Source organism: Wyeomyia smithii, chromosome 1 (assembly GCF_029784165.1).
Source record: "Wyeomyia smithii strain HCP4-BCI-WySm-NY-G18 chromosome 1, ASM2978416v1, whole genome shotgun sequence".
Taxonomy (NCBI): Eukaryota; Metazoa; Arthropoda; class Insecta; order Diptera; family Culicidae; genus Wyeomyia; species Wyeomyia smithii.
The window spans coordinates 134,506,902-134,531,477 of NC_073694.1; the positions used below are offsets into that span (position 1 = coordinate 134,506,902).

At 41.8% G+C, this 24,576-nt stretch overlaps 1 protein-coding gene across 1 annotated transcript in view; it reads right to left on the reverse strand.

Annotated features, from left to right (window-relative positions):
- LOC129721574 (5'-3' exoribonuclease 2 homolog) overlaps positions 1 to 3,408 on the reverse strand; it is a 44,045-nt gene extending 40,637 nt beyond the window's left edge. The window contains exons 1-2 of the mRNA XM_055674310.1: positions 3,147 to 3,408; positions 969 to 2,910 (exon numbers count right to left, since the gene is read on the reverse strand). Coding sequence (XP_055530285.1) covers positions 969 to 2,910; positions 3,147 to 3,221 — 2,017 coding nt within the window. The 5' untranslated portion in view covers positions 3,222 to 3,408. The remainder of the gene's footprint in view (positions 1 to 968; positions 2,911 to 3,146) is intronic.
- Positions 3,409 to 24,576: the final 21,168 nt, after the last annotated feature.

Below are 24,576 nucleotides of genomic sequence, written 5' to 3' on the forward strand. Positions count from 1 at the left end.
TATTAAATGTGCGTATTACAATTCGGACACACAACTCGCCTGTGATTTTTTGTGGGAAAACATGCTAACTCAAAGCATCTGTTATAAACTCTCATGAAGAAATTTAAAGAGCTTTCGGAAAGTCTTTTGATGAGGATATAAAAAATCCCATTATCTTCTGGCGCTTTCGTGTTTTTAAAGTACTTGATAATAGCTCCTATTCCATTCAAGTTTGTTTCCAGTACCTCTTAAAAAGCAATTTTCGAGTGGTGATCTGATAATACTTTTGTGATACTTCATTTTCAATAGGACTCATTACGTTAAAATGAAATTATGAACACTCTCGAACTGCTGAGCTAGTTTTTGAGTACATTCGTAAGAAAAATACGGTCATCATCTTCGAGGACTGGAATGAGCTTCGAAGGTTTCTCAAGAACCTTCGAGAGCTTACAGAAAAGTTTGGAATATGGTTTTAGATGTTCATCTTCTCTCATAAAATTTTCATTTCGCAAGAGAGTGAATCTATGTTAGATGTCCTTTTGTAAATCTTAAAAAATATATTTAAAAACAGGATCTTGAGATCTCTGGTATTGACGTCTCCGCATGTTCTTCAAACGTATAAGGAGTTGAAGTTCATTGTCAATAATTGGTGTAATAACTCGTGCCTTAGGAACTGATAAGTTCTGGGCATTTAGAATTAAACTGCACAAATCATCTAATGCTCCGTCAATGTCAGCACTATTTTGTAAAAAAATATCATTATTCAAGCTTGCTTCGATCGTGGCACGATATCTATCCTAATTGATCCCGTGATAAATAACCAGAGACCTAGTGGGATTTGAAACAGTTTCACGGGATATGGAAAACGCAATAGGAAGATGATCAGAATCAGAATCAGCATGGGTTACGAAGCACTTTGATTTGTTAATACCAAATCAGTTATGGATAGATTATTAATAGATAATTTTTAGTAAAGATTCGTTACTTACGCTCCTCTAATGTCAATAATGGTACTCTTGGATCCGTAGCTTTGAATAACCTTTTTTCATCGACGAAGGGCAATAATGCCACACCCTGCCATGCCATTTTCTTTCCATTCAGATCAATATGGAAATCTATAGGATAGAAATCAATAATAGGCGACTTCGGATCAACCATCAGTTCGGCAAATGGGGCTGGTACGTGACTCCTACTTGCGGCAGGAAAAACTCCCATCAACTGCTGCAATGGTTTAAACGGGGTTCCTATATCGAAATGTGTGTTGACGTTAACAAGCCCTTTAAAATCAGAGGCAAACGGAGCATAGTGATAGGGAAAATACCATTCCCAACTCGCACAGCCTTGGTAGTAGTACTTGAGTACCCAACACAATCCACGGACGTATTCCCAAGCAACAGTTTGGCGAAATTTGATGTTGTTGGGCATTACATCGAATTTAGACTCGTAATAACGATCTTTGAAACCGTCCTCCCAAAGCCGTACTTCATCGGGAGTCTCCTCTTCTTCAGCAGTTCCAGTTGCATGGGTAACAGGTTCTTCAGCTTTACGTTTTTGACCACGGCGGTTTTGATCATCTGTGAAATTATTTTGCTGTTGCCGATTAGACCCAAGCATACGAAAATGTGCAGCTTCCTGACGGGGATTTACAATTGCTTGAGGTGTAATGCCTCTTCCCAATGGAGTGGGAGAAAATTGAGAGTTGTTAATTTGGTTAAAATTGGGTCGCTGCTCACGTTCTTTCTGCATTTTCATGCGTTTGTTACGCTCCTTGAAACGATCCTCGGAAACCTTTCGGTTGCGAAAAATTTCATCTTCAGCGTATCCCAAATCAGTCATAATAAGTTCTACCCTATCCAACGTAACAGTACCTGAATCTGTCAGGTATCCTTTCGTTTTATAAACACATTTTTTATAGAGAGTAACCAAGCGATCAATTGCGTTCTCGCGGATTTCCAGGCTGGGCAAATGCGGCAGAAAATCGTTTCCAACAAAGAAACACATAAATACCCAGTCGTCTATGACACGCTCAAAGTCGTATGGGAACGGAAGATTCGGCATATCCAGTTCCTTCTGAAGGTATTCCTTAAGAACATTCAATCTGACAAAAATAAATAACGTCTCTTTGCCTGGAGGAGGTGGCGTTCGATTCAAATCGCGCTCCGATTGCAGACCAGTACAGTCCTTCATCTCGTGTCCCATTTGCTGGCAAATATCACAAGGACGTTCCTTGAATGGCACAAACTCTTCTCTAATAATTGTAAAATGCGTTTCGTGAGTGGCCAGTCCCAACATGATTAAATCGGCATCTGCTCCACAGAGCACGTGATGAGTGTTAGGATCGTGATCTGGCTGGGCCCGTTGTTTCCGAATGTAATCCATAATTTTATGTTCTCCTTCTCCTGGAACATTTGCATCCGACAAGATCACCTTAAGCCCCTTCCAACCGATATTGTTGTTCATCCGGTCGTGTATGTAGTACTGCAAACATTTACTCAGTCTATCCATAAATGGTGTGCCGGGAGTAATGCAGTTAGAATCAAAATGTGCTCCTTTTTCTTTTTCGGGTGGCAAAATGCATCCTTTAGCAGCCAACTCACTGCGTATTTTGGCCATTTCCGCCGTTTTTTCTGCAGTGTCCTTAGACGCGCGAAAACGCCGAGAGCGCTGCTGATTCATTTTGGCTCGCGGAGCAACGCCATCAATGGCCATATACAGCAACTTTCTTGGTCGAACAATATTCATTAAACGGTCAATGCACTCAAAAATAGCCACCATCATTTCATCCTCATCCTTTGGAGCTGGTTTATCCTCCGGGTGTGTACACGGATGAATAATTCCGTTCATATCCAGATAAAGATTATCAAACTCAACCTTATTCGGGTTCGGTTTAGACATATCATCGTAAAAAACGTTACCTTCATCATCCGTGCCCTATGATGATAATGAAAAAGAATAATAGCGATCAAAACACGGGGAATGCATCATTAGCACAAGCAAGATTCTTTTGGAGGTTAGAGTTGTAAAAAACAGTACTGTATATTTTGCCTTATATATATATATATATCAAAAACAACCAACACCCGTTCGTAAGTCAATAACGAATTTACGTTTCATCGTTGCACATGTAATGTGACTGTAACTTTTGCAAATATGAAGTCAATTTTTACCTTTTGCTCCACACATTCAACAATGACTGAAGGATATTTTCGTGACAACCAGCGAAAAAATGCTGGTACTCCCATACTGATGAATTAATTTATTTTTCAGTCAGACCAAAACTTGATCAAGTATTTTCTTAAACTAGATTTAGTTGTAGTTATCAAACTTTGTACGGTCTACAAACAGAAATCACTGCGAATTAAAGAATTAACAATAATTTACGGTCCCTCCAATGCTGACGTTTTGACGTTTACGATTGAAACAATGCTGACATATGAGATGCCAGACAAATTTAAAATCTCTGCAACAGCTCGATAACCGAGAAAATCTTGCAGAAAAAAATCTATTTGAAATGAAAGAGTAGAGCTCGCTTGGTCAAAAGTCTCAAAAAACATACCTACATTTTTAAAAGATAGCACAAATATAAGCGGACACGGATGAAATCTGAGAAAATTGTTAATATTTGTAGTACAACAGATAGAGATTTTAAAAGTCTACGCTTTGCTGCTGAATCGACACATCTGGTATCCCTGCTGCAAATGATTGAAAGTAAAATAAGATGCAGGTTTCCATCAAGCTACGCACAAAACGCCGATTCAAGCACAAAAAGCCGATTCAAGCGATAAGCCGATACACGAACCATCATTTATTTACTTGAAAAGCGACGTCTGGTAGAAATCCAAAAAACCACACATTTTAATTTCAAGTCTATGTAGAAAATAATAAAATTTCCGTTGTCTAAAAACTAATAAAACACATATAATTAATTTAAATCCGAATGCTTTGCCAAAGATGTTTTTTGTAAGTATTTTGTGACTCAAACTAAAAAAATCAATATGTCTCACACTAACCGCACAGCACAGAGAACTGCCTCGTCGCTGTGTCTCGAGAATCAAGCTAAGGAACCATTCAAATATTACATAACGCGGAATCTGGCAATTTTCAATACCCCCCCACCCCCATGTAACGCAATTTTACATGTTTGCCGCATGCAATATAACGCTCCGCTGAATACCCCCCCACCCCCTAGAGCGTTATGTATTATTTGAATGATCCCTAAGCCAGTTGGTGTGCCTTGGTTAACAATTAGGTTCTATTTGCTCGTCCCGACAAAACATTTTGACATATAGTCTTTTCGGCAGCCGAGCAGGAAAGTCGTTTTTCTTGAGTGCTCTGTGGATTACCGAAATTAATATCTCGCTTCTTCTAGCGTTGGTGTTGTGTGGCGTGCAAATACGCGTCGTTATTGGTGGTAGTGGTTAGTTGGTGGTAGTGGTTAGTTGGCGCGTGTGCTGTGGAACCCCGACGGGGGGAAAGCGGACGGCATCGCCGCTCTGCAGTTGAGGAGACAGCGCAGGCAGTGCTGCTGATTCTCATACATTTAAAGATAAGTGACAAAACCTTTACTTTTTTGCCTTCTTTATTCTCGTATATACATATATATAATTCAAATATTTTGATTTCGCATTTCCTCTCTTTTATTATATATAGCCATTCTTTTTAGTTTTGAATATATAAATATTTTCATATATTTCATATATTAGCTATTAGCGGCATATAGTTCACAACCGCTATGGCGGTTGGTGGATTGCCTCTTCCACCGGACCTCTCATCTTGTTCAGAAGGTGACGAGTCCGCAATGGATTTTTCTGACATTCCGAATAATGGAAACAACGCTTTTTTGACGTCGTTAAAAAGCGTAAAAGACCTCGTAAAACTGCCCCAATTGCCCCATCCACTAATGACGGGGCAGCTCGGGTTAAAATGTACCAGGTGAACCAACCTGGTCTTCGTTGGATCGTGTATTTTCGACCCAAAAACAAGCCTCTTAGAGTTGTACAGATGTGCAAATCTCTGAAGGAAAAATACTCGAGCTTGACCGAAGTTTACAAGGTCAAAGCTGATAGACTGAAGGCAACATTTTCGGATCCCCGACAAGCGAACGATGTCGTCCTGGACCCGAATTTCAACATCGAATACCGTGTTTATATACCGGCACGCGTAGTTGAAATTGAGGGTGTTATCACCGAACCGGATCTTACCGAGAAGGACGTGATGAAGGTGGGGGATGCTTTAAAAATCCCTTCCTCCCAAAAATAAAAATTCTGGAATGCAGGAAAATGTATTCCAAGGATAATACGGGAAAATACTCCCCGAATGACTCGTTTCGAGTCACTTTCGAGGGAAAAGTGCTTCCGGATTATGTCGAACTTCACAAGCTTCGACTCCCAGTAAGACTTTTCATACCGAAAGTTATGACATGCACGAATTGTTTGCAGTTAGGGCACACAAAAACCTACTGCAACAATAAATCGAAATGCTCCAAGTGTGGTGAAATCTCTGAGATTAACCATACTTGCGGCGATCAACAGGCAAGATGCTGTCTCTGTGGTGGTGACCCACATGAAGTTGAAGCGTGCCCAAAATACAAATTACGTTCAGACGCGTTGAAGAAATCTACGAAACAACGCTGTAAGCAGTCATTTGCACAAATGTTGAAGACTGCCTTACAGCAACAGGAAAATCCGTATTCCAGCTTGGAAACGGATGATTCCAATGATGACGAAGAGGTATATCAACCTCTTCCGTCAAGTGGGGCCGTGCGGAAACGACCAAGCGTATCTTCCCCCAAACTTCCCAGAAAGGAGCAGAAGAAAACGCATACAGACACCCCAAGAGGTCAACCTTCTAAGCAAAATATTGCTAAGACGTCACCTCCAGGATTCAAACTTAATCCTGAGGGCAACACTTTTGATAAAGAGTTCCCTAAACTACCGGGAAAGAAATCTGCTCCCGCCAATAAACTGTCTCCGGAATCTGAAATACCGTCTACTGATGGACGTATTTCATTTAAAATGATAGTTGAATGGATATTTACCACTTTTGGTTTATCCGATACTCTTAAAAGTATGATTTCGGCTTGGCTTCCAACAATTTGCATGTTGGGTAAGCAACTAAGCACCAAATGGCCCCTCCTCTCGTTCGTATCCTTCGATGTCTAAATCAGACAACAGAAGTGACGAATCGACAACAAGGATCATACAATGGAACTGTAGAAGCTTGATTCCCAAACTAGATAAATTTAAACTCCTGCTTCACGATAGCAAATGCGATATTTTCGCGCTATCTGAAACATGGTTATCAACGGATACGACAGTAGCCGTTCATGATTTCAATATAATTCGTTTAGACCGAGGAAACTCTTATGGCGGAGTGCTTCTTGGTATCAAAAAATGCTATCCATTCTTCCGAATTCCTCTCCCAGCAATTGATGGCATAGAAATTGTTGCTTGCCATATAACAATAGCTGGTGAGAGCCTTACGGTCGCATCAGTCTACATTCCACCTAGAGCTATTATTAACCGGTTGCAGCTGACACAAATAACGGAACTGCTGCCGACTCCACGCCTTATCCTGGGAGATTTCAATTCTCACGGTATGGCGTGGGGAGCACCTGGAGATGATAACCGGGCTATTCTTATTGAAAGCTTACTAGACGAGTTCGATATGACCCTATTGAACATACCTGGGTTAGCTACAAGAATAGCAAGGCCTCCAGTACGTGAGAGCACTTTAGATTTATCTATGTGTTCCTCCTCAATAGCTTTGGATTGTAAATGGGAGATTATTCAAGATCCCCATGGTAGTGATCATTTGCCAATAAGTATTTCGATTATGAGCAGGCTCCAGTCTGTTACCACAGTCGAAGTAGAGTATGATCTCACCCGGAATATTGATTGGGAAAAATTCTCGAACATGATATCTCAGGAGCTCGAAACAACCGACGAGCTTTCTCCATCAGACGAATACAACTTTCTTGCAACATTAGTTTTAGATAGCGCGTTGCAATCTCAGACGAGGCCCGCCCCTGAGAACAAGTTGAAAATTCGTCCTAACAAACAATGGTGGGACAAAGAATGCACCGAGATGAAAAAAACTCTGAAAAGAGCATACCTAGCATTCAGGAAAGATCATTCCATTCAACTTTTTGATCAGTTTAGAGAGCTGGAACTGAAACAGGCTAAACTGCATAAACTGAAAAAAAGATCGTACTGGCAAAATTTCATAAGCACGTTACCCAGAGAGGCTTCTATGAGCTATCTCTGGAATACGGCTCGAAAAATGCGCAATAGGTCCGACAACAATGAGGCTAATGAATATTCTGAACGTTGGATCTATGATTTCGCGAAAAAGGTATGTCCAGATGCTGTCCCACCACAGCAGAAATTCAGCGACACAACGGCGATCGAAGAACCAGAATTTTCAATGCTGGAATTTTCAATTGCCCTCGCGTCTTGTAAGAACAAGGCTCCAGGACCGGACAGGATCAAATTTAATTTGATGAAAAACCTGCCGGATTCGGCCAAGATACGATTTCTTAAACTGTTTAATAAGCTTATCAGGAACAAGGTGATCCCAAAAGCTTGGAGACAGGTTAAGATTATCGCAATCAAAAAGCCAGATAAACCTGCCGCAGATCACCGCTCGTACAGGCCGATTGCGATGCTCTCATGCATACGCAAATTGCTTGAAAAAATGATCCTGCGCAGACTTGACAACTGGGCAGAAACAACTAACCAACTGTCAGAGACCCAGTTCGGCTTTCGTAGGGGCAAGGGCCCTAACGATTGCCTGGCATTGCTATCCACAGAAGCAGAAATGGCTCTTGGCAGCAAACAACAAATGACCTCGGTTTTCCTGGATATCACAGGCGCATTTGACTCAGTTTCAATCGAAATTCTTTCCGAGAAACTGCATCAGAGAGGATTCTCCCCTATATTAACAAACTTTTTGATCAACCTGCTGTCTGAAAAGCATTTACTTTTCAACCACGGTTCTTCAACAATAACACGAACAAGCTACATGGGTCTCCCCCAAGGCTCTTGTCTGAGTCCGCTGTTGTACAACTTCTACATCAGTGACATCGACACATGCTTGACGGACGGCTGCACAATGCGTCAGTTAGCTGACGATTGCGTAGTATCAGTCACGGCGTCTCTGGCTGTAGATATGAAAAACAGCCTGCAAAATACGCTAGATAATCTGACCAGTTGGGCCAGCTGTCTTGGAATTGAGTTCTCGCTTGAAAAAACGGAGATGGTTGTCTTCTCAAAAAAGCGACCACCACCCCGTTTGGAGCTAGTTCTGTCCGGAAGACCCATCACCCAGTCACCTAGCTTTAAATATCTCGGAGTATGGTATGACTCCAAGTGCACATGGGAAAAACATATAAATTACCTGAAGCAAAGATGCCAACCAAGGATCAATTTTCTTCGGATGGTAACAGGAACATCATGGGGAGCCCATCCAGAGGATTTGATACGACTCTATCAAACCACGATTCTGCCCGTAATAGAATACGGCAGCATATGCTTCAGAGGTGTCGCAGCTTCACACATGCTGAAGCTCGAGAGGATACAATACCGTTGTTTGCGTATCGCTCTAGGCTGCATGCAGTCGACACATACCATGTCCCTAGAGGTCATAGCTGGAATACTACCACTCAAAGAGAGGCTGTTTGAGTTGGCTTTTCGTTTCCTCATTAGATCGGAAATAGCAAATCCAATGCTTATTGCGAACTATGAGAAATGTTTGGAAGTTGTTCAGAAACCCTGTATGTCAGTATACCAGCGGTTCATGTCCATGGAGATAAACCCTTCAGTTGTTGCTCCATCCCGTGAGATTTCAACATCGCTCAACAATTCTTCTGTTGTATTTGATTTGACGATGAAACAAGAAATCCATGGAATTCCCGATCACCTCAAACCAACAGTTGTGCCATCAATATTTTCGGCAAAATTTGGCCACCTCCCAAAACAGAATTCCTTTTTCACGGACGGATCTGTGATGGATGGACATTCCGGATATGGCGTTTTCAACACAGATCATCGCATATCTCGCAAACTGGCACAGCCCTGCTCCATATACGTAGCTGAATTAGCTGCCATACACAATTCGCTGCGAATTATCGAGCTCAAGACACCAGACAATTACTTCATCTTCTCGGACAGCCTCAGTTCTGTCGAAGCTCTCCGATCGATTAAACCGGTCAAGCACCCGTCCTATTTCCTTCCGGAAATTAGACGGATATTAGAAGTGCTGGTTGATCGGTCTTTCATTATCTGCTTTGTGTGGGTCCCCTCTCATTGCTCAATCCCAGGCAATGAAGAAGCTGATTTATTAGCAAAAAGGGGTGCCATAGATGGAGATATATTTGATAGACCGATCACCTATACCGAGTATTTTCATCTGCCCCGACAACTGGCTCTGGAAAACTGGCAGGAAAAATGGGATAAAGACGATCTTGGGCGATGGATGCATTCGATTTCGCCCAAAGTGTCTACAAAAGCTTGGTTCAAAGGGTTAGATTTAACTCGAGATTTCATTCGAGTAATTTCGCGCCTAATGTCCAATCACTATGTTGCAAACGCACACCTCTATCGAATAAACTTAGTCGATAGTAATCTGTGCGAATGTGGAGGGTACGAAGATATTGACCACATAGTCTTCGTATGCCCTAAGTACCACAGAGCAAGGGCCAAGCTTATGGATTCTCTTCGGAAACAGAAAGTGACGCTTACAATGCAAATACGGGATGTGCTTGCTAGTCGCAACCCCGCGCTTGTAATACCCATTTACGACTTTTTAAGAGATATCAAGTATCGAATTTGATTATCTCTATGCTTTTTCTCCTAATTTCTCCCAACACAACAATCTTAAAAAGTTTCACGCTAATTCCGTTTTGTTTTTCTTCTTTCTTTCGTTCATCTTTTTTATAGAAACATGAATCATCGCTTCTTTTTGAGAGACATGATCCACCGAACTTAGATTTTGATTTCAAAGAGATAAGGAACCATCACCCTCAACGAATAGTAGTAAGGATTAGTATTTAGTTATAAATAGAAAAACTTTGATGTTAATGTTAGTCGTAAGCTTAAATGACATGTATTTTTAAATTGTATTTTTAAAAGAGAAAAGATGAGAGGGTTTTTATGCCTGTTTGAGGAGGAGCAGTCGGGATACAGGCTCTACTCAAGCTGGCTTTTCCCTACTCCAAAAGATATTCGGCCCCGTTATGCTTCGCGGTTGGGCCTAAATAAATATTAGAGTTAAAAAAAAAAAAACATTTTGACGTAGAACTACGTCTGTCAGGAAGTTCGGCTACATAGGGAGGTAAAATGAAAATCTAAAACCCGGAAAAAATGAAAAATATGTCCAACTTCAAAGGCTAATAATTCGGTTAGTTTTGAAGTAGAATACTTCTCTCAGGAAGTTCGGCTACATAGGGATGTAAAATGAAAATCTAAAACCGGAAAAATTGAAAAATATGTCCAATTTCAAATGCTAATAAATCGGTTAGTATTCGATGGATTTCCTTCGTTCTTGCAGCAATAGATTGGAAAACTTTCTAAGATTCTTCCCAAATGCAGATAATTGTAATTTTATTATTCAAACTATTGTACTATTGGAAACAGTCAAGCCATATCAAAACGAAAAACTCGGCCTCAGATTGGTCGTTATATGATTGCTTCCCAAGCACGGTCGACAGAATCATAGACCTTGCCATTTGAAATGTGTAATTTGGCCTATATAAGAGCCTGTTTCACCCGAAGCCGCTCATGATGCAGGGCAGCGGATACCAATGGCAACGGAAGCGTCCACTACTGTGGCAACGGGGATAGCGCAGCGGTTGACGTTGGTCTCAGCATCTATATAAGCAGGGCCAATGATGCAGTGTGGCATTTTAGTGAAATGCTGTCTCTGAGCGATAGCAGGCACACTAGCAAATGTATCCAATGAAAAGAATGTTCTGAAAAGCTTTTCAGTGTTTATTTTCCCCCAAGGAATACTTTATTTGCACTGCCAGTGATAACGCAATTTATCTACGCATCTTATCAAACATTGAATTAAACAACAAATTGTCCTTTTCAGGATGAAATAAAAACCTAATTGAAGAGTTAATATTTTCTCTTGAGTCAATTTACACTTTTAAGAAATTTGGAACAGATATATATTTGGCTTCATCTCCGTGTCTCAGAACGTACTGAATTATCTTTTCCTTCAGTCATGAGCACAACATCCGAAAAGCTTTCATTATTACCATAAAAATTAATTTTTCGCATAATCAAAATTCAAAAATTATCAAGTCCAAATCATGACAAGCAACTATATTATTAAGAATGGTCAACCCTTGTTGAAGCGCGATATTTGACTTATCTGATTAGTCGTTAATATCAGCATCGATAGCAGCTGAGCCAGCTGATGCAGCGTATAGCGGCCAAAACATTGGCATGGCTACGGATAGCGTAGCAGTTGCAGCGGGTTTAGCATCGCTGACAGCTGATGCAGTGAGGCACTTTAGTGAAATGCAGTACCTATGCGATAGCGGGCACTAGGAAATGCATTCAATGAAATGTTGACTCATTTTGAGAACACATGAGCCGTCTAGTTTTGAGTGTTAAATCAGCTTTTCACTGTTTATTTTATCACAAGGAATACTTTATTCGCACTGTCAGTGATAATGCCAAGATGTGATCGGTATCTTATCCGATATTGAATTGAACAACAAATTAAAAAATGACTAACACGCAAGCAGGGTTTTCTTTCTTGTAAAAGTATTCTACTTCATCCTTGCGGTCGTGGCTTTGCACACAACCCTCCTGTGATTTTTGATGGAGTTTCTTGTTCTTGCAGCAATAGACTGGAAAATCTAAAATTCTTCCCGAATGCAGAAAATTGTAATTTTATTATTCAAACTATTGTACTATTGAAAATTGTCAAGCCGGCCTTTGATTGGTCATTATATGATTACTTCCCAAGCACAGTCGACAGAATTATAGACCTAGTAATTTAAAATTTTAAACTGTTTCAGCCGAAGTCGCTCATCATAACTCTAGACAGCGACAACAGCAGTCCTTCCTTAGCAGCAGCAGCAGTAGCAGTGCATCGGATAGTGGCGGTTGCTGCGGAGCCCAGCTTATAGCGGCCATAGCTGCGGCAACGGATAGCGGCAGCAGTTGCAGCGAGAATATCAGCATCGATAGTAGCAGGGCCAGCTGATGCAGTGGGGCACTTCCTGTAGTGAAATGCTGTCTCTGTAAGATAGCGGGCACTAATAAATGTATCCAATGAAAAGTTGCCTCGTTTTGACAACACACCAACGTTCTGGAAGGCTGGCGTTCAAAATACATGAGCTGTCTAGTTTTGAGTGTTCAAACAGCATTTCACAGTGTTATTCTCTTACAAGGAATACTTTATTCGCACTGTCAGTATTAACGCAAAGAAGTGATCTACATTTTATCCGATATTGAGTTAAACAGAAAAATTTTCTTTTCAGGATGAAATAAATACCAAATTGAAGAGTAAATATTTTCTATTGAATTAATTTGCACTTTGAAATGTTGGAACAGTTATAAACTTGACTTCATCTCCATGTCACAGAACGAACTAAATTATCTTTTCCTTTAGTAATAAACACAACACCCGAACAGCTTTTATTAACTGCATTAAAATTAAGTTATCGCATAATTAAACCCTTAAAATTATCAAACCAAATAGTCAATCCTTGTTGAAGCGCAAAATTCGATTGATCCGATTGGTCGTTAATATGATTGCTTCCCAAGCACAGTCGACAGATTTATAGACCTAGTAATTCGGAACGTACTATTTGGTAAGATGGGCGATACTGACAGACGTATCGATACTTTGGTATCGCGGTATTCAATGTTCATAGCAGGTATCGGAGTATCGGTTGAAGGAGTATCGATTATCGATGCTTCGATAGTATCGGTATCAGACCTGCATCTTTTTTTAAAAAACGTCGTTTAGAAAGTATCGATACCGTTGCTCATTTCTCGCGGTGAGTATCGATGCCAAAATACTCGATGCCGCGACCCCTAGTATCGATGCCATAGCATCAGCAGCAGCAGCAATATTTGGACCAGCTGGTGCAGCGGCACTTCCTCTAGTTGAAGCTGCATTTGTGGAGTAGCGAACAGCATCAGTAGTAGGTACATTAGTCGGCACGCATTATTGTCAAAACGCAAAATTCGACCTCTGATTGGTTCCCAAGCACGGTCGACAGAATTATAGACCTAGTAATTTTAAATGTGCTATCTGGCCTTTTAAGAGCCTGTTTCAGCCGAGGCCGCTCATAATAGTTATAGACAGCGACAACAGCAGTCCTTCCTTAGCAGCACTGCAGCGGATAGCGGCCACAGCTGTGACATGGCAACGGATAGCGCAGCGGTTGCAGCGGGTCTCAGCATCAATATTAACAGGGCCAGCTGATGAAGCGGCACTTTCTTTAGTGAAATGCTGTCTGTGCGATAGCGGGCACTAGTAATGCATCCAATGGAAAGTTGCCTCATTTTGACAACACACCAACGTTCTGGAAAGCTGGCGTTCACACACCGACGTTCTGGAAAGCCGTCTAGTTTTGAGTGTCAATCGGCATCAAGAAAAGATCGACATCTTATCCGGTAATGAGTTTGACAGCAAATTGTTTTTTTCAGGATGAAATTAAATACCTGATTCAAGAGTTAATATCATTTCTTAAATAATTTACATCTTCAAATTTGGAATAGTTATAAATTTGACTTTATCTCCATGTCTCAGAACGTACTGAATTATCTTTTCCTTCAGTAATAAGCACAACACTCGAACAGCTTTTATTATCTGTACAATAATTAGGTTTTCGCATAATCAATCCTTAACAATTGTCTAGTCTTATATAAAAACAACTATATTATTGAAAATGGTCAATCCTCGTCGAAACTGATTGGCCGTCATATGATTGCTTTCCCAAGCACGGACGACAGAGTTTTTGACCTAGTAATTCGGAATGTACTATTTGGCCTATACAACACACTTAATCCAAAAAAAGTCGTTCGGTAATTTTTTTTACAATAATAATCGGTAAAGTGTGATAATACCGGTATTCCTGCAAAAAAGCATAAAATTAACGACTGTTCTGTAAGATCTGTAGGTTTTACCATAATTCTGTTAAATGTTACCGAAATATTTGCTTAATTTTACATTTACCGAAATTTGTTTAACTTTTTACCGAACAACCTGTAAAAATGCCAAATTGTGAATGTGGTGGCCATTTTTCTCATACGTGCAACCGTGCAAGACGCGAATATTTTTTACTGGTGCTGCTGATTTGTTTTAATTGTTGTTCTGTGTAAACATAGGATATTTATAATTTGGAAAGTGTTAATGGATGTACGAGTCGCTAACTTTTTTCGTAAGTAATCTGGTTAATTTAGTTTGATTTTAGACGGTACCGGCAGGCTCATTTATAACCGACTTTTCTGCCACCGGTATTTTTTACAGGTGCGTTCGTTATTTTTGTTCATTTTTAAAGTTTCTTTCGGTAAATTTTACTGGCTGCTCGGTTTGGAACATTACCAAAAAGCTGCGAAAATTACCGACCACTCGGTTGGTGGTTTCACAAACTGTTCCGTAACTTCCGGAAACACCGAAGATTTCACCGAACGTTCAGCTGTTGAGATTCCGGTAAAATTTTACCGAATTCGGTGTTTTATTTTAAGTGTGAAGAGCCTGTTTCAGCCGAAACTGCTCATATTAGTTCTAGACAGCGACTACAATCCTTACTTAACAGCAGCAGCTTTGGCAGCGGATAGCATCAACAGCGTAGTTGTATCAGCAGCGACATTTGGACCAGCTGGTGCAGCGGCACTTCCTCTAGTTAATGCTGCATTAGTGCAGTAGCGAGCAGCATCAGTAGTAGGTACATTAGCCGCACTTCCTCTAATGGAAAGTTGCCGTATTTTGACAACACACAAACGTTTTGGAATGCTGGCTTTCAAAGTATATGGGCCGTCAAATTTTCAATGTAAAAACAGCTTTCAACTGCGTTATCAAAAAATGCCTTTTTTAAGGTTTAATACTTTCTCGTTTTGCGCTGGAACTAAAAGTAAAATGTTACTTTTACCTGCATGCACTTTGACTGTTGAAACTTGTTCGCGCTGTACAGTGTTCCCTGTTCAGCGTTGTATGTGCAAACTTAAATTCGGTAGCACTTCAACTCCTCTTTTGCACAAAATTTTAAAAATATTCAATATAAGTTATACAACAAACACAAGTTCTACGTCAACCTTGCGGTCAAGGCTTTGCATACAACCCTTGTGATTTTTGCGATCAAAAATTAAAATTATATTACCAACAAAATAAGCTTTAGCCGACTTGCGTGCTGCGTTAAAGCCGTTAGGCTGCCCGTTGTAAATAAATTTAGAAATAATACGGGTACACTATAGTCTAGTAAAAATCGGCGTTATGCTGCGAAGTAATAAGAAAGCACGAACCTCGTACCAGGGCCTTAATTGTCCGCCGCGATGCCAAGGGGCAATAAAACTCAACGTAGGGCCTCCTAATGTGAGTAATGACTCATTTTGAACCGCCATTCTTAAAGAAGTAATTCAAAAAATTTTATATGAAACATGAAAAAGCACATCAACGGCAGTACCCCAGATATGTTCTGCATACCCTGGCCCATCACCATGTCAAATATTAGGTTTGAAAGCAGGGTCTGAGCCGAGCTATTGAATTTTGAATATGTCACATTTTGTAGCGCCATACTTGATGAAGTAATTCAAAAATTTTTATATGAAACATGAAAAAGCACATCAACGGCACCACCCCAGATATGTTCTGCATACCCTGGCCCATCACCATGTCAAATATTAGGTTTGAAAGCAGGGTCTGAGCCGAGCTATTGAATTTTGAATATGTCTCATTTTGTACCGCCATACTTGATAAAGTAATTCAAAAATTTTTATATGAAACATGAAAAAGCACATCAACGGCACCACCCCAGATATGTTCTGCATATCCTGGCCCATCACCATGTCAAATATTAGGTTTGAAAGCAGGGTCTGAGCCGAGCTATTGAATTTTGAATATGTCTCATTTTGTACCGCCATACTTGATAAAGTAATTCAAAAATTTTTATATGAAACATGAAAAAGCACATCAACGGCACCACCCCAGATATGTTCTGCATACCCTAGTCCATCACCATGTCAAATATTAGGTTTGAAAGCAGGGTCTGAGCCGAGCTATTGAATTTTGAATATGTCTCATTTTGTACCGCCATACTTGATAAAGTAATTCAAAAATTTTTATATGAAACACGAAAAAGCACATCAACGGCACCACCTCAGATATGTTCTGCATACCCTGGCCCATCACCATGTCAAATATTAGGTTTGAAAGCAGGGTCCGAGCCGAGCTATTGAATTTTCAATATGTCTCATTTTGTACCGCCATACTTGATAAAGTTATTCAAAAATTTTTATATGAAACATGAAAAAGCACACCAACGGCACCACCCCAGATATGTTCTGCATACCCTGGCCCATCACCATGTCAAATATTAGGTTTGAAAGCAGGGTCTGAGCCGAGCTATTGAATTTTGAATATGTATCATTTTGTACCGTCATACTTGATAAAGTAATTCAAACATTTTTATATGAAACAGGAAAAAGCACATCAACGGCACTACCTCAGATATGTTATGCATACCCTGGCCCATCACCATGTCAAATATTAGGTTTGAAAGCAGGGTCTGAGCCGAGCTATTGAATTTTCAATATGTCTCATTTTGTACCGCCATACTTGATAAAGTAATTCAAAAATTTTTATATGAAACATGAAAAAGCACATCAACGGCACCACTCCAGATATGTTCTGCATACCCTGGCCCATCACCATGTCAAATATTAGGTTTGAAAGCAGGGTCTGAGCCGAGCTATTGAATTTTGAATATGTCTCATTTTGTACCGCCATACTTGATAAAGTAATTCAAAAATTTTTATATGAAACATGAAAAAGCACATCAACGGCACCACCCCAGATATGTTCTGCATATCCTGGCCCATCACCATGTCAAATATTAGGTTTGAAAGCAGGGTCTGAGCCGAGCTATTGAATTTTGAATATGTCTCATTTTGTACCGCCATACTTGATAAAGTAATTCAAAAATTTTTATATGAAACATGAAAAAGCACATCAACGGCACCACCCCAGATATGTTCTGCATACCCTAGTCCATCACCATGTCAAATATTAGGTTTGAAAGCAGGGTCTGAGCCGAGCTATTGAATTTTGAATATGTCTCATTTTGTTCCGCTACACCTAAAAAAGTAATCTAAAAATGCTCTTGGTTATGTGAGAACTCCTGCCAGGCGTCGAACCATCTTATAAAGTTGGTATTTAATCTAACAAAAATTATAGAATAATAAAAAATACTGTCTTAAACCAAGTCCTAACAAAACTCTTTCCTAGAAAATCTATGTCTGTAGTCATTAGTGTTATAAGATATCTCGGAGGTTTTCGTCCATGCTAATTTTCATTACTGAGGTTTTCGTCCATGCTAAGTTCCATCACTAAGGTTTTCATCGCGGGAATGTCCTACTCTTTTTACCAGGTTGCGTTAGCCTATATGAATGCTTTCGACCTCTACGTGCAGTGAAAAAAGGTGATCAATGGTAAGGGAGTACGGGGCATAATAATCTTAAGAAATTTTTACAACTACAAAAAATGATTTTATTGCCGCTGGTGCACTATTCTGCAATTCGCTGGTTAGTCCAACGACGCAAAGATTTCTCGCGATGTCATCATTTTACAATCACATTACGGCACACATGTTGTGTTGTCTTGGCTATTAAAGCTTTGCTTCTCAAAAATACTACAGATATTTAATTTGTCTTCTATGGAACGGGTGATAAATTTCACGCACATCACAATGCAGTTTTAGTCTTCTATGATTAAATTGACATATTTGAATAATATTACGAAATTCACTGGAAAATCCTTGTCAGACGAGCGACTCATCGCTTAGGTTTTTTTTTGCATGAACAATATTCCTAACGAAACAGACTAGCTAAATCCTTTGCAGTTTTTATCTTTTCCTCGCTTCGTATGAGTCAACACAAAACTCCGTAACACAATTCATCTTATTGATATTGGACCTTTCGTTTTCGAGATATTCAACTTTAGAATGGCGAGCGAACTAATATGGGAATTTCAGGAATCAGAATGTTTCACGTAGTCCGGAAAATTAACTTGTCATAATGGGGATTCCCAGAATATAGGCCAATATTACTGAATACCACCCTATGTCGATTGTTGCGTAATCAAGATGATGCACATTAGGCAAAAATTGTCCTCTTACGCCATTTCAAATCCGAAGGTATAACTTCCGGTTATGTGAAACAGCTCAAAATATTTATTCCAGAATCGAGATGATACCCGGAGACTGGAGATCAAATCTAGCCATTTTAAAACTCAACTCCCGGCTTCCAGAAACTAACCAATATCACTCAATATGGGTATTCCCACAGTCGGGATGATGCAAAGCAAAGTAAAGCCTTGGTGCTACATTACGATTCGGAACTCGACCTTCTGTTTATTTATACGCAGACTTCGCAGCCAACTGTTTAGTGCACAGGAAATTGCAGGGCTAGCGATACGATCCTACTGACACTAACGGTACTTCCCGAGCCGAGACTCGAACCTACGACGACTGGCTTGTTAGGCCAGTATCGTACCTCGAGACCGCCTGGGATGGAAGCAAAGTCAGAAGCTAAAAATCGACCACAGATCATTTTGATATCTGAAGTGGCTACTTCCGGTATAACGACTTGCATCTCCACATAACAGTACTTATCAAAATAGGATTGAAGTAGTTATCAATATAGATGGATATCCCTTATTTGTAAAACAAAACTTTTAAAAATTGCTGAATCTCGGTATCATTCTTGCCGAGATTTGGACAGCCGAGTGCTCGGCAACTATCTCGTATGAATCTATTTTGCCGAGAATTTTCGAGTAACCAGTGTTAGACAGATGTAATTTTATGACGAGAATCTCAGTATGCATATGATGACTTTTACAACTACACTACTGCCAGTTCGCACGAATCTGTCCTACATTTTTTTCCGAATTCCAGCTTGTAAACATCTGTGTGCTGTGTTGCCGAAACTTGGCAATGAGCAAAATTCGTGCCGAGATATCAGTAATGTTTTCGCTGATCTCGGTATCAACAGTGCTTAACGATGAATTCGGTAAAAATTGAGACGAGTTTGAAATTACGGCACATTTAAATGATAAGTAATTACCGTCATAACCTAAGAGGCGCAGGGCCGGGCCGGGTATCAGCTAGTGTTATATAATAAATAAAAATCACAGGAGAGTTGTGTGCAAAGCCACGACCGCAAGGTTGAAGTAGAATACTTTTACAAGAAAGATAACCCGGCTGCTTGCGTGTCAGTCATTTCTAAATCAGATTCGTTTCGTATATACCGCTTGTTAAGCACAGTATCAACAAATCGTAATAAACATCATACTGCTGTGCATTTTCAGCAGCATCAAACCTCAGTTGCAGTTTAATAATAACCATTCATTATGCTCTTCCAAATACATTTAGTAGCCTTGAAAAGGGGTGATTGCTGCAATTGCAACTTTCATTCAACTATTGCATAAATGCTTCATGGTCAGATATACCCGCTGCAACTACTACGCTATCCATAGCCATGCCACAGTTGTGGCCGCTATACGCTACCATTGGTATCCGCTGCCCCTTCATCAGCTGGCCTAGCTGCTATCGATGCTGAGATCCGCTGCAACTGGTGCGCTATTCATTGCTATGCAACAGCTGTGGCCGCTATCCACTATCGCTGGTATCCACTGCACTGCTAGTGCTGCTGCTAAGGGAGGACGACTACTGTTGTTGCTTTCTAGAACTTTTATGAGCGGCTTCGGCTGATACAGGCTCTTATATAGGCCAAATAGCATATTTTAAACTGCAAGGTATATGATTATGTCGACTGTGCTTGGGAAGCAATCTTATAACGACCAATCAGAAGTCTAATTTTCCGTTTTGACAAGGCTTAACTATTTTCAATAGTACAATAGTTTGAATAATAAAATTACAATTATCTTCATTTTGGAAGAATCTTAAAAGATTTTCCAATCTATTGCTGCAAGAACGAAGGAAATCCATCGAATACGAACCGATTTATTAGCATTTGAAATTGGACATATTTTTCACTTTTTTCGGTTTAAGATTTTTATTTCACATCCCTATGTAGCCGAACTTCCTGAGAGAAGTATTCTACTTCAAAACAATCGATTTCAAGAATGTTATATACAGACGGAATTCTTCAAATTAATTTTCGTTGCGTACCAGTGTTAGAATTGTTCGAATAATCAGGTACCAAGAGAGAGCGAACTCAGAGATAACTGAAATTTAAACTTCACTGATGTAACGTATTCAAATGGCGACAACATGGAAGAAACGTCAAACTTAGCTCACAAGTTTCTATTTAACACCTTCACGAGTCAAACGATCACAATTGACTGCCAGCTGAAACTTGGACACAACTGGTTGGTGTATCCTAGGCAAAGTTGCCATTCGACAATAGCTGAGTGAGAAGGCGGGGCGCTATTATTGGCGCGTTAACAACATCTCGGTGGCAGAGGAAACGTTTCGCCAACCAAAGCATCTGTTCACCAAGATGGTGCAACTCAAAACAGTGTCTGTTCCCCATGTTAGGGGCGGCTGATTAACGTCTTGGTACCAGCGTGGGACTGTTCTGTCACGACGATCCTCCGGCATGACTGGAGTTTATGGTAAGTCTAATTCTCGCAGAACGTTAATTCTAAGTCACTCAAATGTGCATATCAAGTTGAAATTATATAAGATGCAACATTGAATTTGTTTATATCGTATAAAATTAATATCCTATAAAATGCAATATTAGGTTATATATGAACAATTTAACGTGTCAAATAAAATTGTAAACTGCGTCATTCCTTTAAGTTGTATAAAATGCAATTTAAAGTTGCAAATGAAGCCATTCAAAATAGTCTGCGAAGTTATACAAAATCGCAACCAATTTTTTTTTACAATGTACGTATATGGCCTCCAGATTTGTACACATGGGCGAATTTCATGCATCTTATATGGTCATTTTTTACCAAATAAAAGTTCACTTAACAGAGTTGAGCGCGAGTTATATGAACCAATTTGTTTGCTGTGTAGACACTCAGCATTGAATCACCCACTACGCATGGTTCCCGTTATCATGTCTATCACTTCTCGCGCTGTTTCGCTGACCGCATCATGGATGTGCTTCCACTGCGCGTTCAGGTTCACTCCAACTGGTTCACCGATCTGTCTATCAACTTTCCGAGTATACTCTGCAGCAACTCCTTCCGCTGATAACCTCTGGATGTCCAGACGTATTTTCCTCACCGATCTCGATTTAAATACGTTGGACAACCGGGCGCGAATCTCGCCTATCTCGAAATAGTGATCCGAGTCGATGTTTGGCCCTCGAGAGGACCGCACATCTATGACGTCTGAAAAGTGCCGGCCGTCGATCAGCAGGCCTCCATTGGGGTGTCTCCTGGTGTACTTCCAAATGTTCAGACGTGCAAAATGGGTACTACAGATGGCCATTCCTCTGGCCGCGGCGAAGTTTACTAACCTCAAGCCGTTGTCGTTGGTGGTAGAGTGAAGGCTTTTCCTACCAATAACGGGACGAAAGAAATCCTCTCGTCCGACTTGTTCGTTCGTATCTCCGATGACGATCTTTATCGTGTCATGGGCACTACGTTTTCTCAAGGAGCTCATAGAACTCCTCCTTTACGTTATCGGTTTTATCGTTTGTCGGCGCGTACACGTTGATAAGGCTGTAACTGAAGAATCTGCCCTCGGTCCTCAATACGCATAGACGGTCATTAATAGGCCTCCACCTAATAACACGCTTCACTTGGTTTCCAAGTAGTACGAAACCGACGCCCCGTTCCGCTCTATCGCCGCCACTGTAGTAGATGTGATACTTGAAAGAAGTGCCCGCGGTCGGATCGACCGCCCGGAATTCACGTTCTTTAGTATTAGGCCAACGCACCTCTTGTATGGCTGCTACCTCCAATTTTATCTTCCGTAGCTCGCTGGTCAAGACGCCCGCACGTACCGGTTCGAATAGAGTCCCAACATTCCAAATGCCAAGTTTTCAATCGTTGTCCATTTTCGTTTGCCTAGGTCTATACCGATTTTTTTTTATTCTCGCTTATTTTCCGTCGGTCTAGTTCCGCCACTGTTGTTGTGCCAATCACCGACGCCCAGGGAGGCGACTCCACCCAAGACTCTAACTTACGACCCGTTGATTAACGGACCGGCGCCAACGGCTTTACTTCCTCATGCGATGGAAGGCGTGACCCTAGAGATTTTTCGCCTCAGAAAATCTCCCGGTGTCGGCTAGAATTAAATCTAGACCAGTTAGGTTGGTTGTGAGTGGATCACGCCGTCTCACAACCATCGACACCTATGTCGGCGTTGGGATTCGAACCCAGACCACCAGCGTGGTTGGCGGAGACGTTACCAACTACGCTAGGCCCCCCGCCTAAGGTCTATACCGATTGTTACGGCAGAGCTGCATGCCATCGCGGGTCGACATGTGGCGACCGTCGAGGGCACACAATACAGGTGTGACCACTGACAGTACCTAACAGTCCCGGACTAGCAGCGGGAGGTCGCCTGGGGGTGAGGAGGGTCGAACCAGGGACAGTTGACTCCTCGCAAAAGCCACAAGTACCCGAAAGCACCTCTGACGGAGCAAATAGAGCCACTCCCATCACCCAAAAGCACTAACCCGCCCATTGGACCAGTAAGTTCCCAATTATGGCAACTGGAAGCGTAGTGAACGGATATGAGTTGGATTTTGTAATGGTACATGCATCGAGCTCCCTTAGTAAAGTCGTGTGACAACGGCTTGAAACGGCGAGGGGTCTCCGTTCCATAAAACCTGGCAGGCCTTTCAGTACGTTCCAAATCCATTGTCTGGTGGGAATCAGGCAGGAGTAGGATCAGATGGTTGTTCCTGACTTGCGCCGGTCGGTGGAGTCATAGTTGCCCATAAAGCGCTATGACTGCTTACCCTAGCCACGACCTTGAAAGAGACGGATGCGGAGGGAGTACCAAATCCCTTCGCACGAGGTGGCATTCAGCGGTCTCCGCAGAAGAAGGCGAAGGCAGATGCGGCGAAGCCTGGAGGTAGAAAAACGGCGAATCCGTCCGTATCTACACCAGACATCTCGGTAGACGGTCCCTTGCTAGTCAAGGTCGTCGAAAGGTGCATGGACACGTGGCCAAGAGTGCCGGCGTTGTCCGAACAACTCGAGGCCATAATCGAGTTCTCGGCGAATAGGCGGAATACCGCTGGCGACCAGATGCAGAGACAGGAAAGAGTACGAAGAACTCGTAGCTCGAGTGAAGGTGGCCGAAAAAGCGGCCAGGGCCAAGAGGGCGACTGCATCCAAAGAGGTGCAGATAGACGCCCCCTAGTTCGTGGTGGTTTGCTCTACGGGGCAGGTCGCTAAGCGAACGATGCAGTCCCCGGGGGAAGCGGCCCCCGGGGACACCAAAAAACGGTTGGTCGTGCTACTCCCACGGGAAAGCACAAAACCGGTTCAAGATTCACTGGGAAACCGGCCGAGGAGGAGGCTACGGGCAACCCTTGGACTACCGTAGAAAGTAGAAAGCGTCGGGAAGGTGCGACGCGCCAAGATGGCGGAACGGCCAGAGAACCAAAGGCCAAGAAGGTGCGAAGTAGGGTGGATGCCCTCATACTCAAGACGGATGGGTCCAAGCTCTCAGAAGTCTTGAAGAAGATGAGGTATGAAACCCAGCTCAAGTATCTGGCGGCGGATGTGCGGAGTGTCCGCCGATTTCGCACTGGCGAGATGATACTTGAGCTCCGGAAGGACGCCAAGAAGAAGGGGCCTACCTATAAAACGGTAGCCAAGAAGGTCCTAGGGAAAAAGGTGCAAGTGGTACTGACCTCAGAGGTGACTCTACAGCTTAAAAACCAGTTGTGCAGGCGATGTGGAGGTGCAGGCCATGAAGCAAAGGACTGTGGGGAGTCTCCCATGTGTATGGTATGCTCGGGAAACGGGACGCCAAGCACTTCATGAGAGACCCAAAGTGCCCAGCCGGTAAGCCGGCTGCGAAACCGCGGGCATAAAGGTAACGCAGCAGAACCTGAACCATTGCTTCGCGGCGCAGAACCTGAACCATTGCTGCTACACCAAGCAGCCACTGAGTCGTTGTCGGACATCGCCATCATGTCGGACCCCTACCGCATCCCTCTGGAAACGGTAATAGGGTTGCGGATAAGTCCAGTATGGCGGCCATATGGACGACGAGCAAGTTCCCGGTTCAGGAAGTTGTCCCAACCTCAGAAGAAGGGTACGTAGTTGCCAAGAGAAACGGAGTATTCTACTGCAGTTGCTTTGTTCCGCCACGTTGGTCTACCGAAAGGTTCAGCCAGATGGTCGACCTGTTATCCATGGAGCTAACGGGTCTAACGCCCTTGGTGGTGGCGGGCGACTTCAACGCTTGGGCTG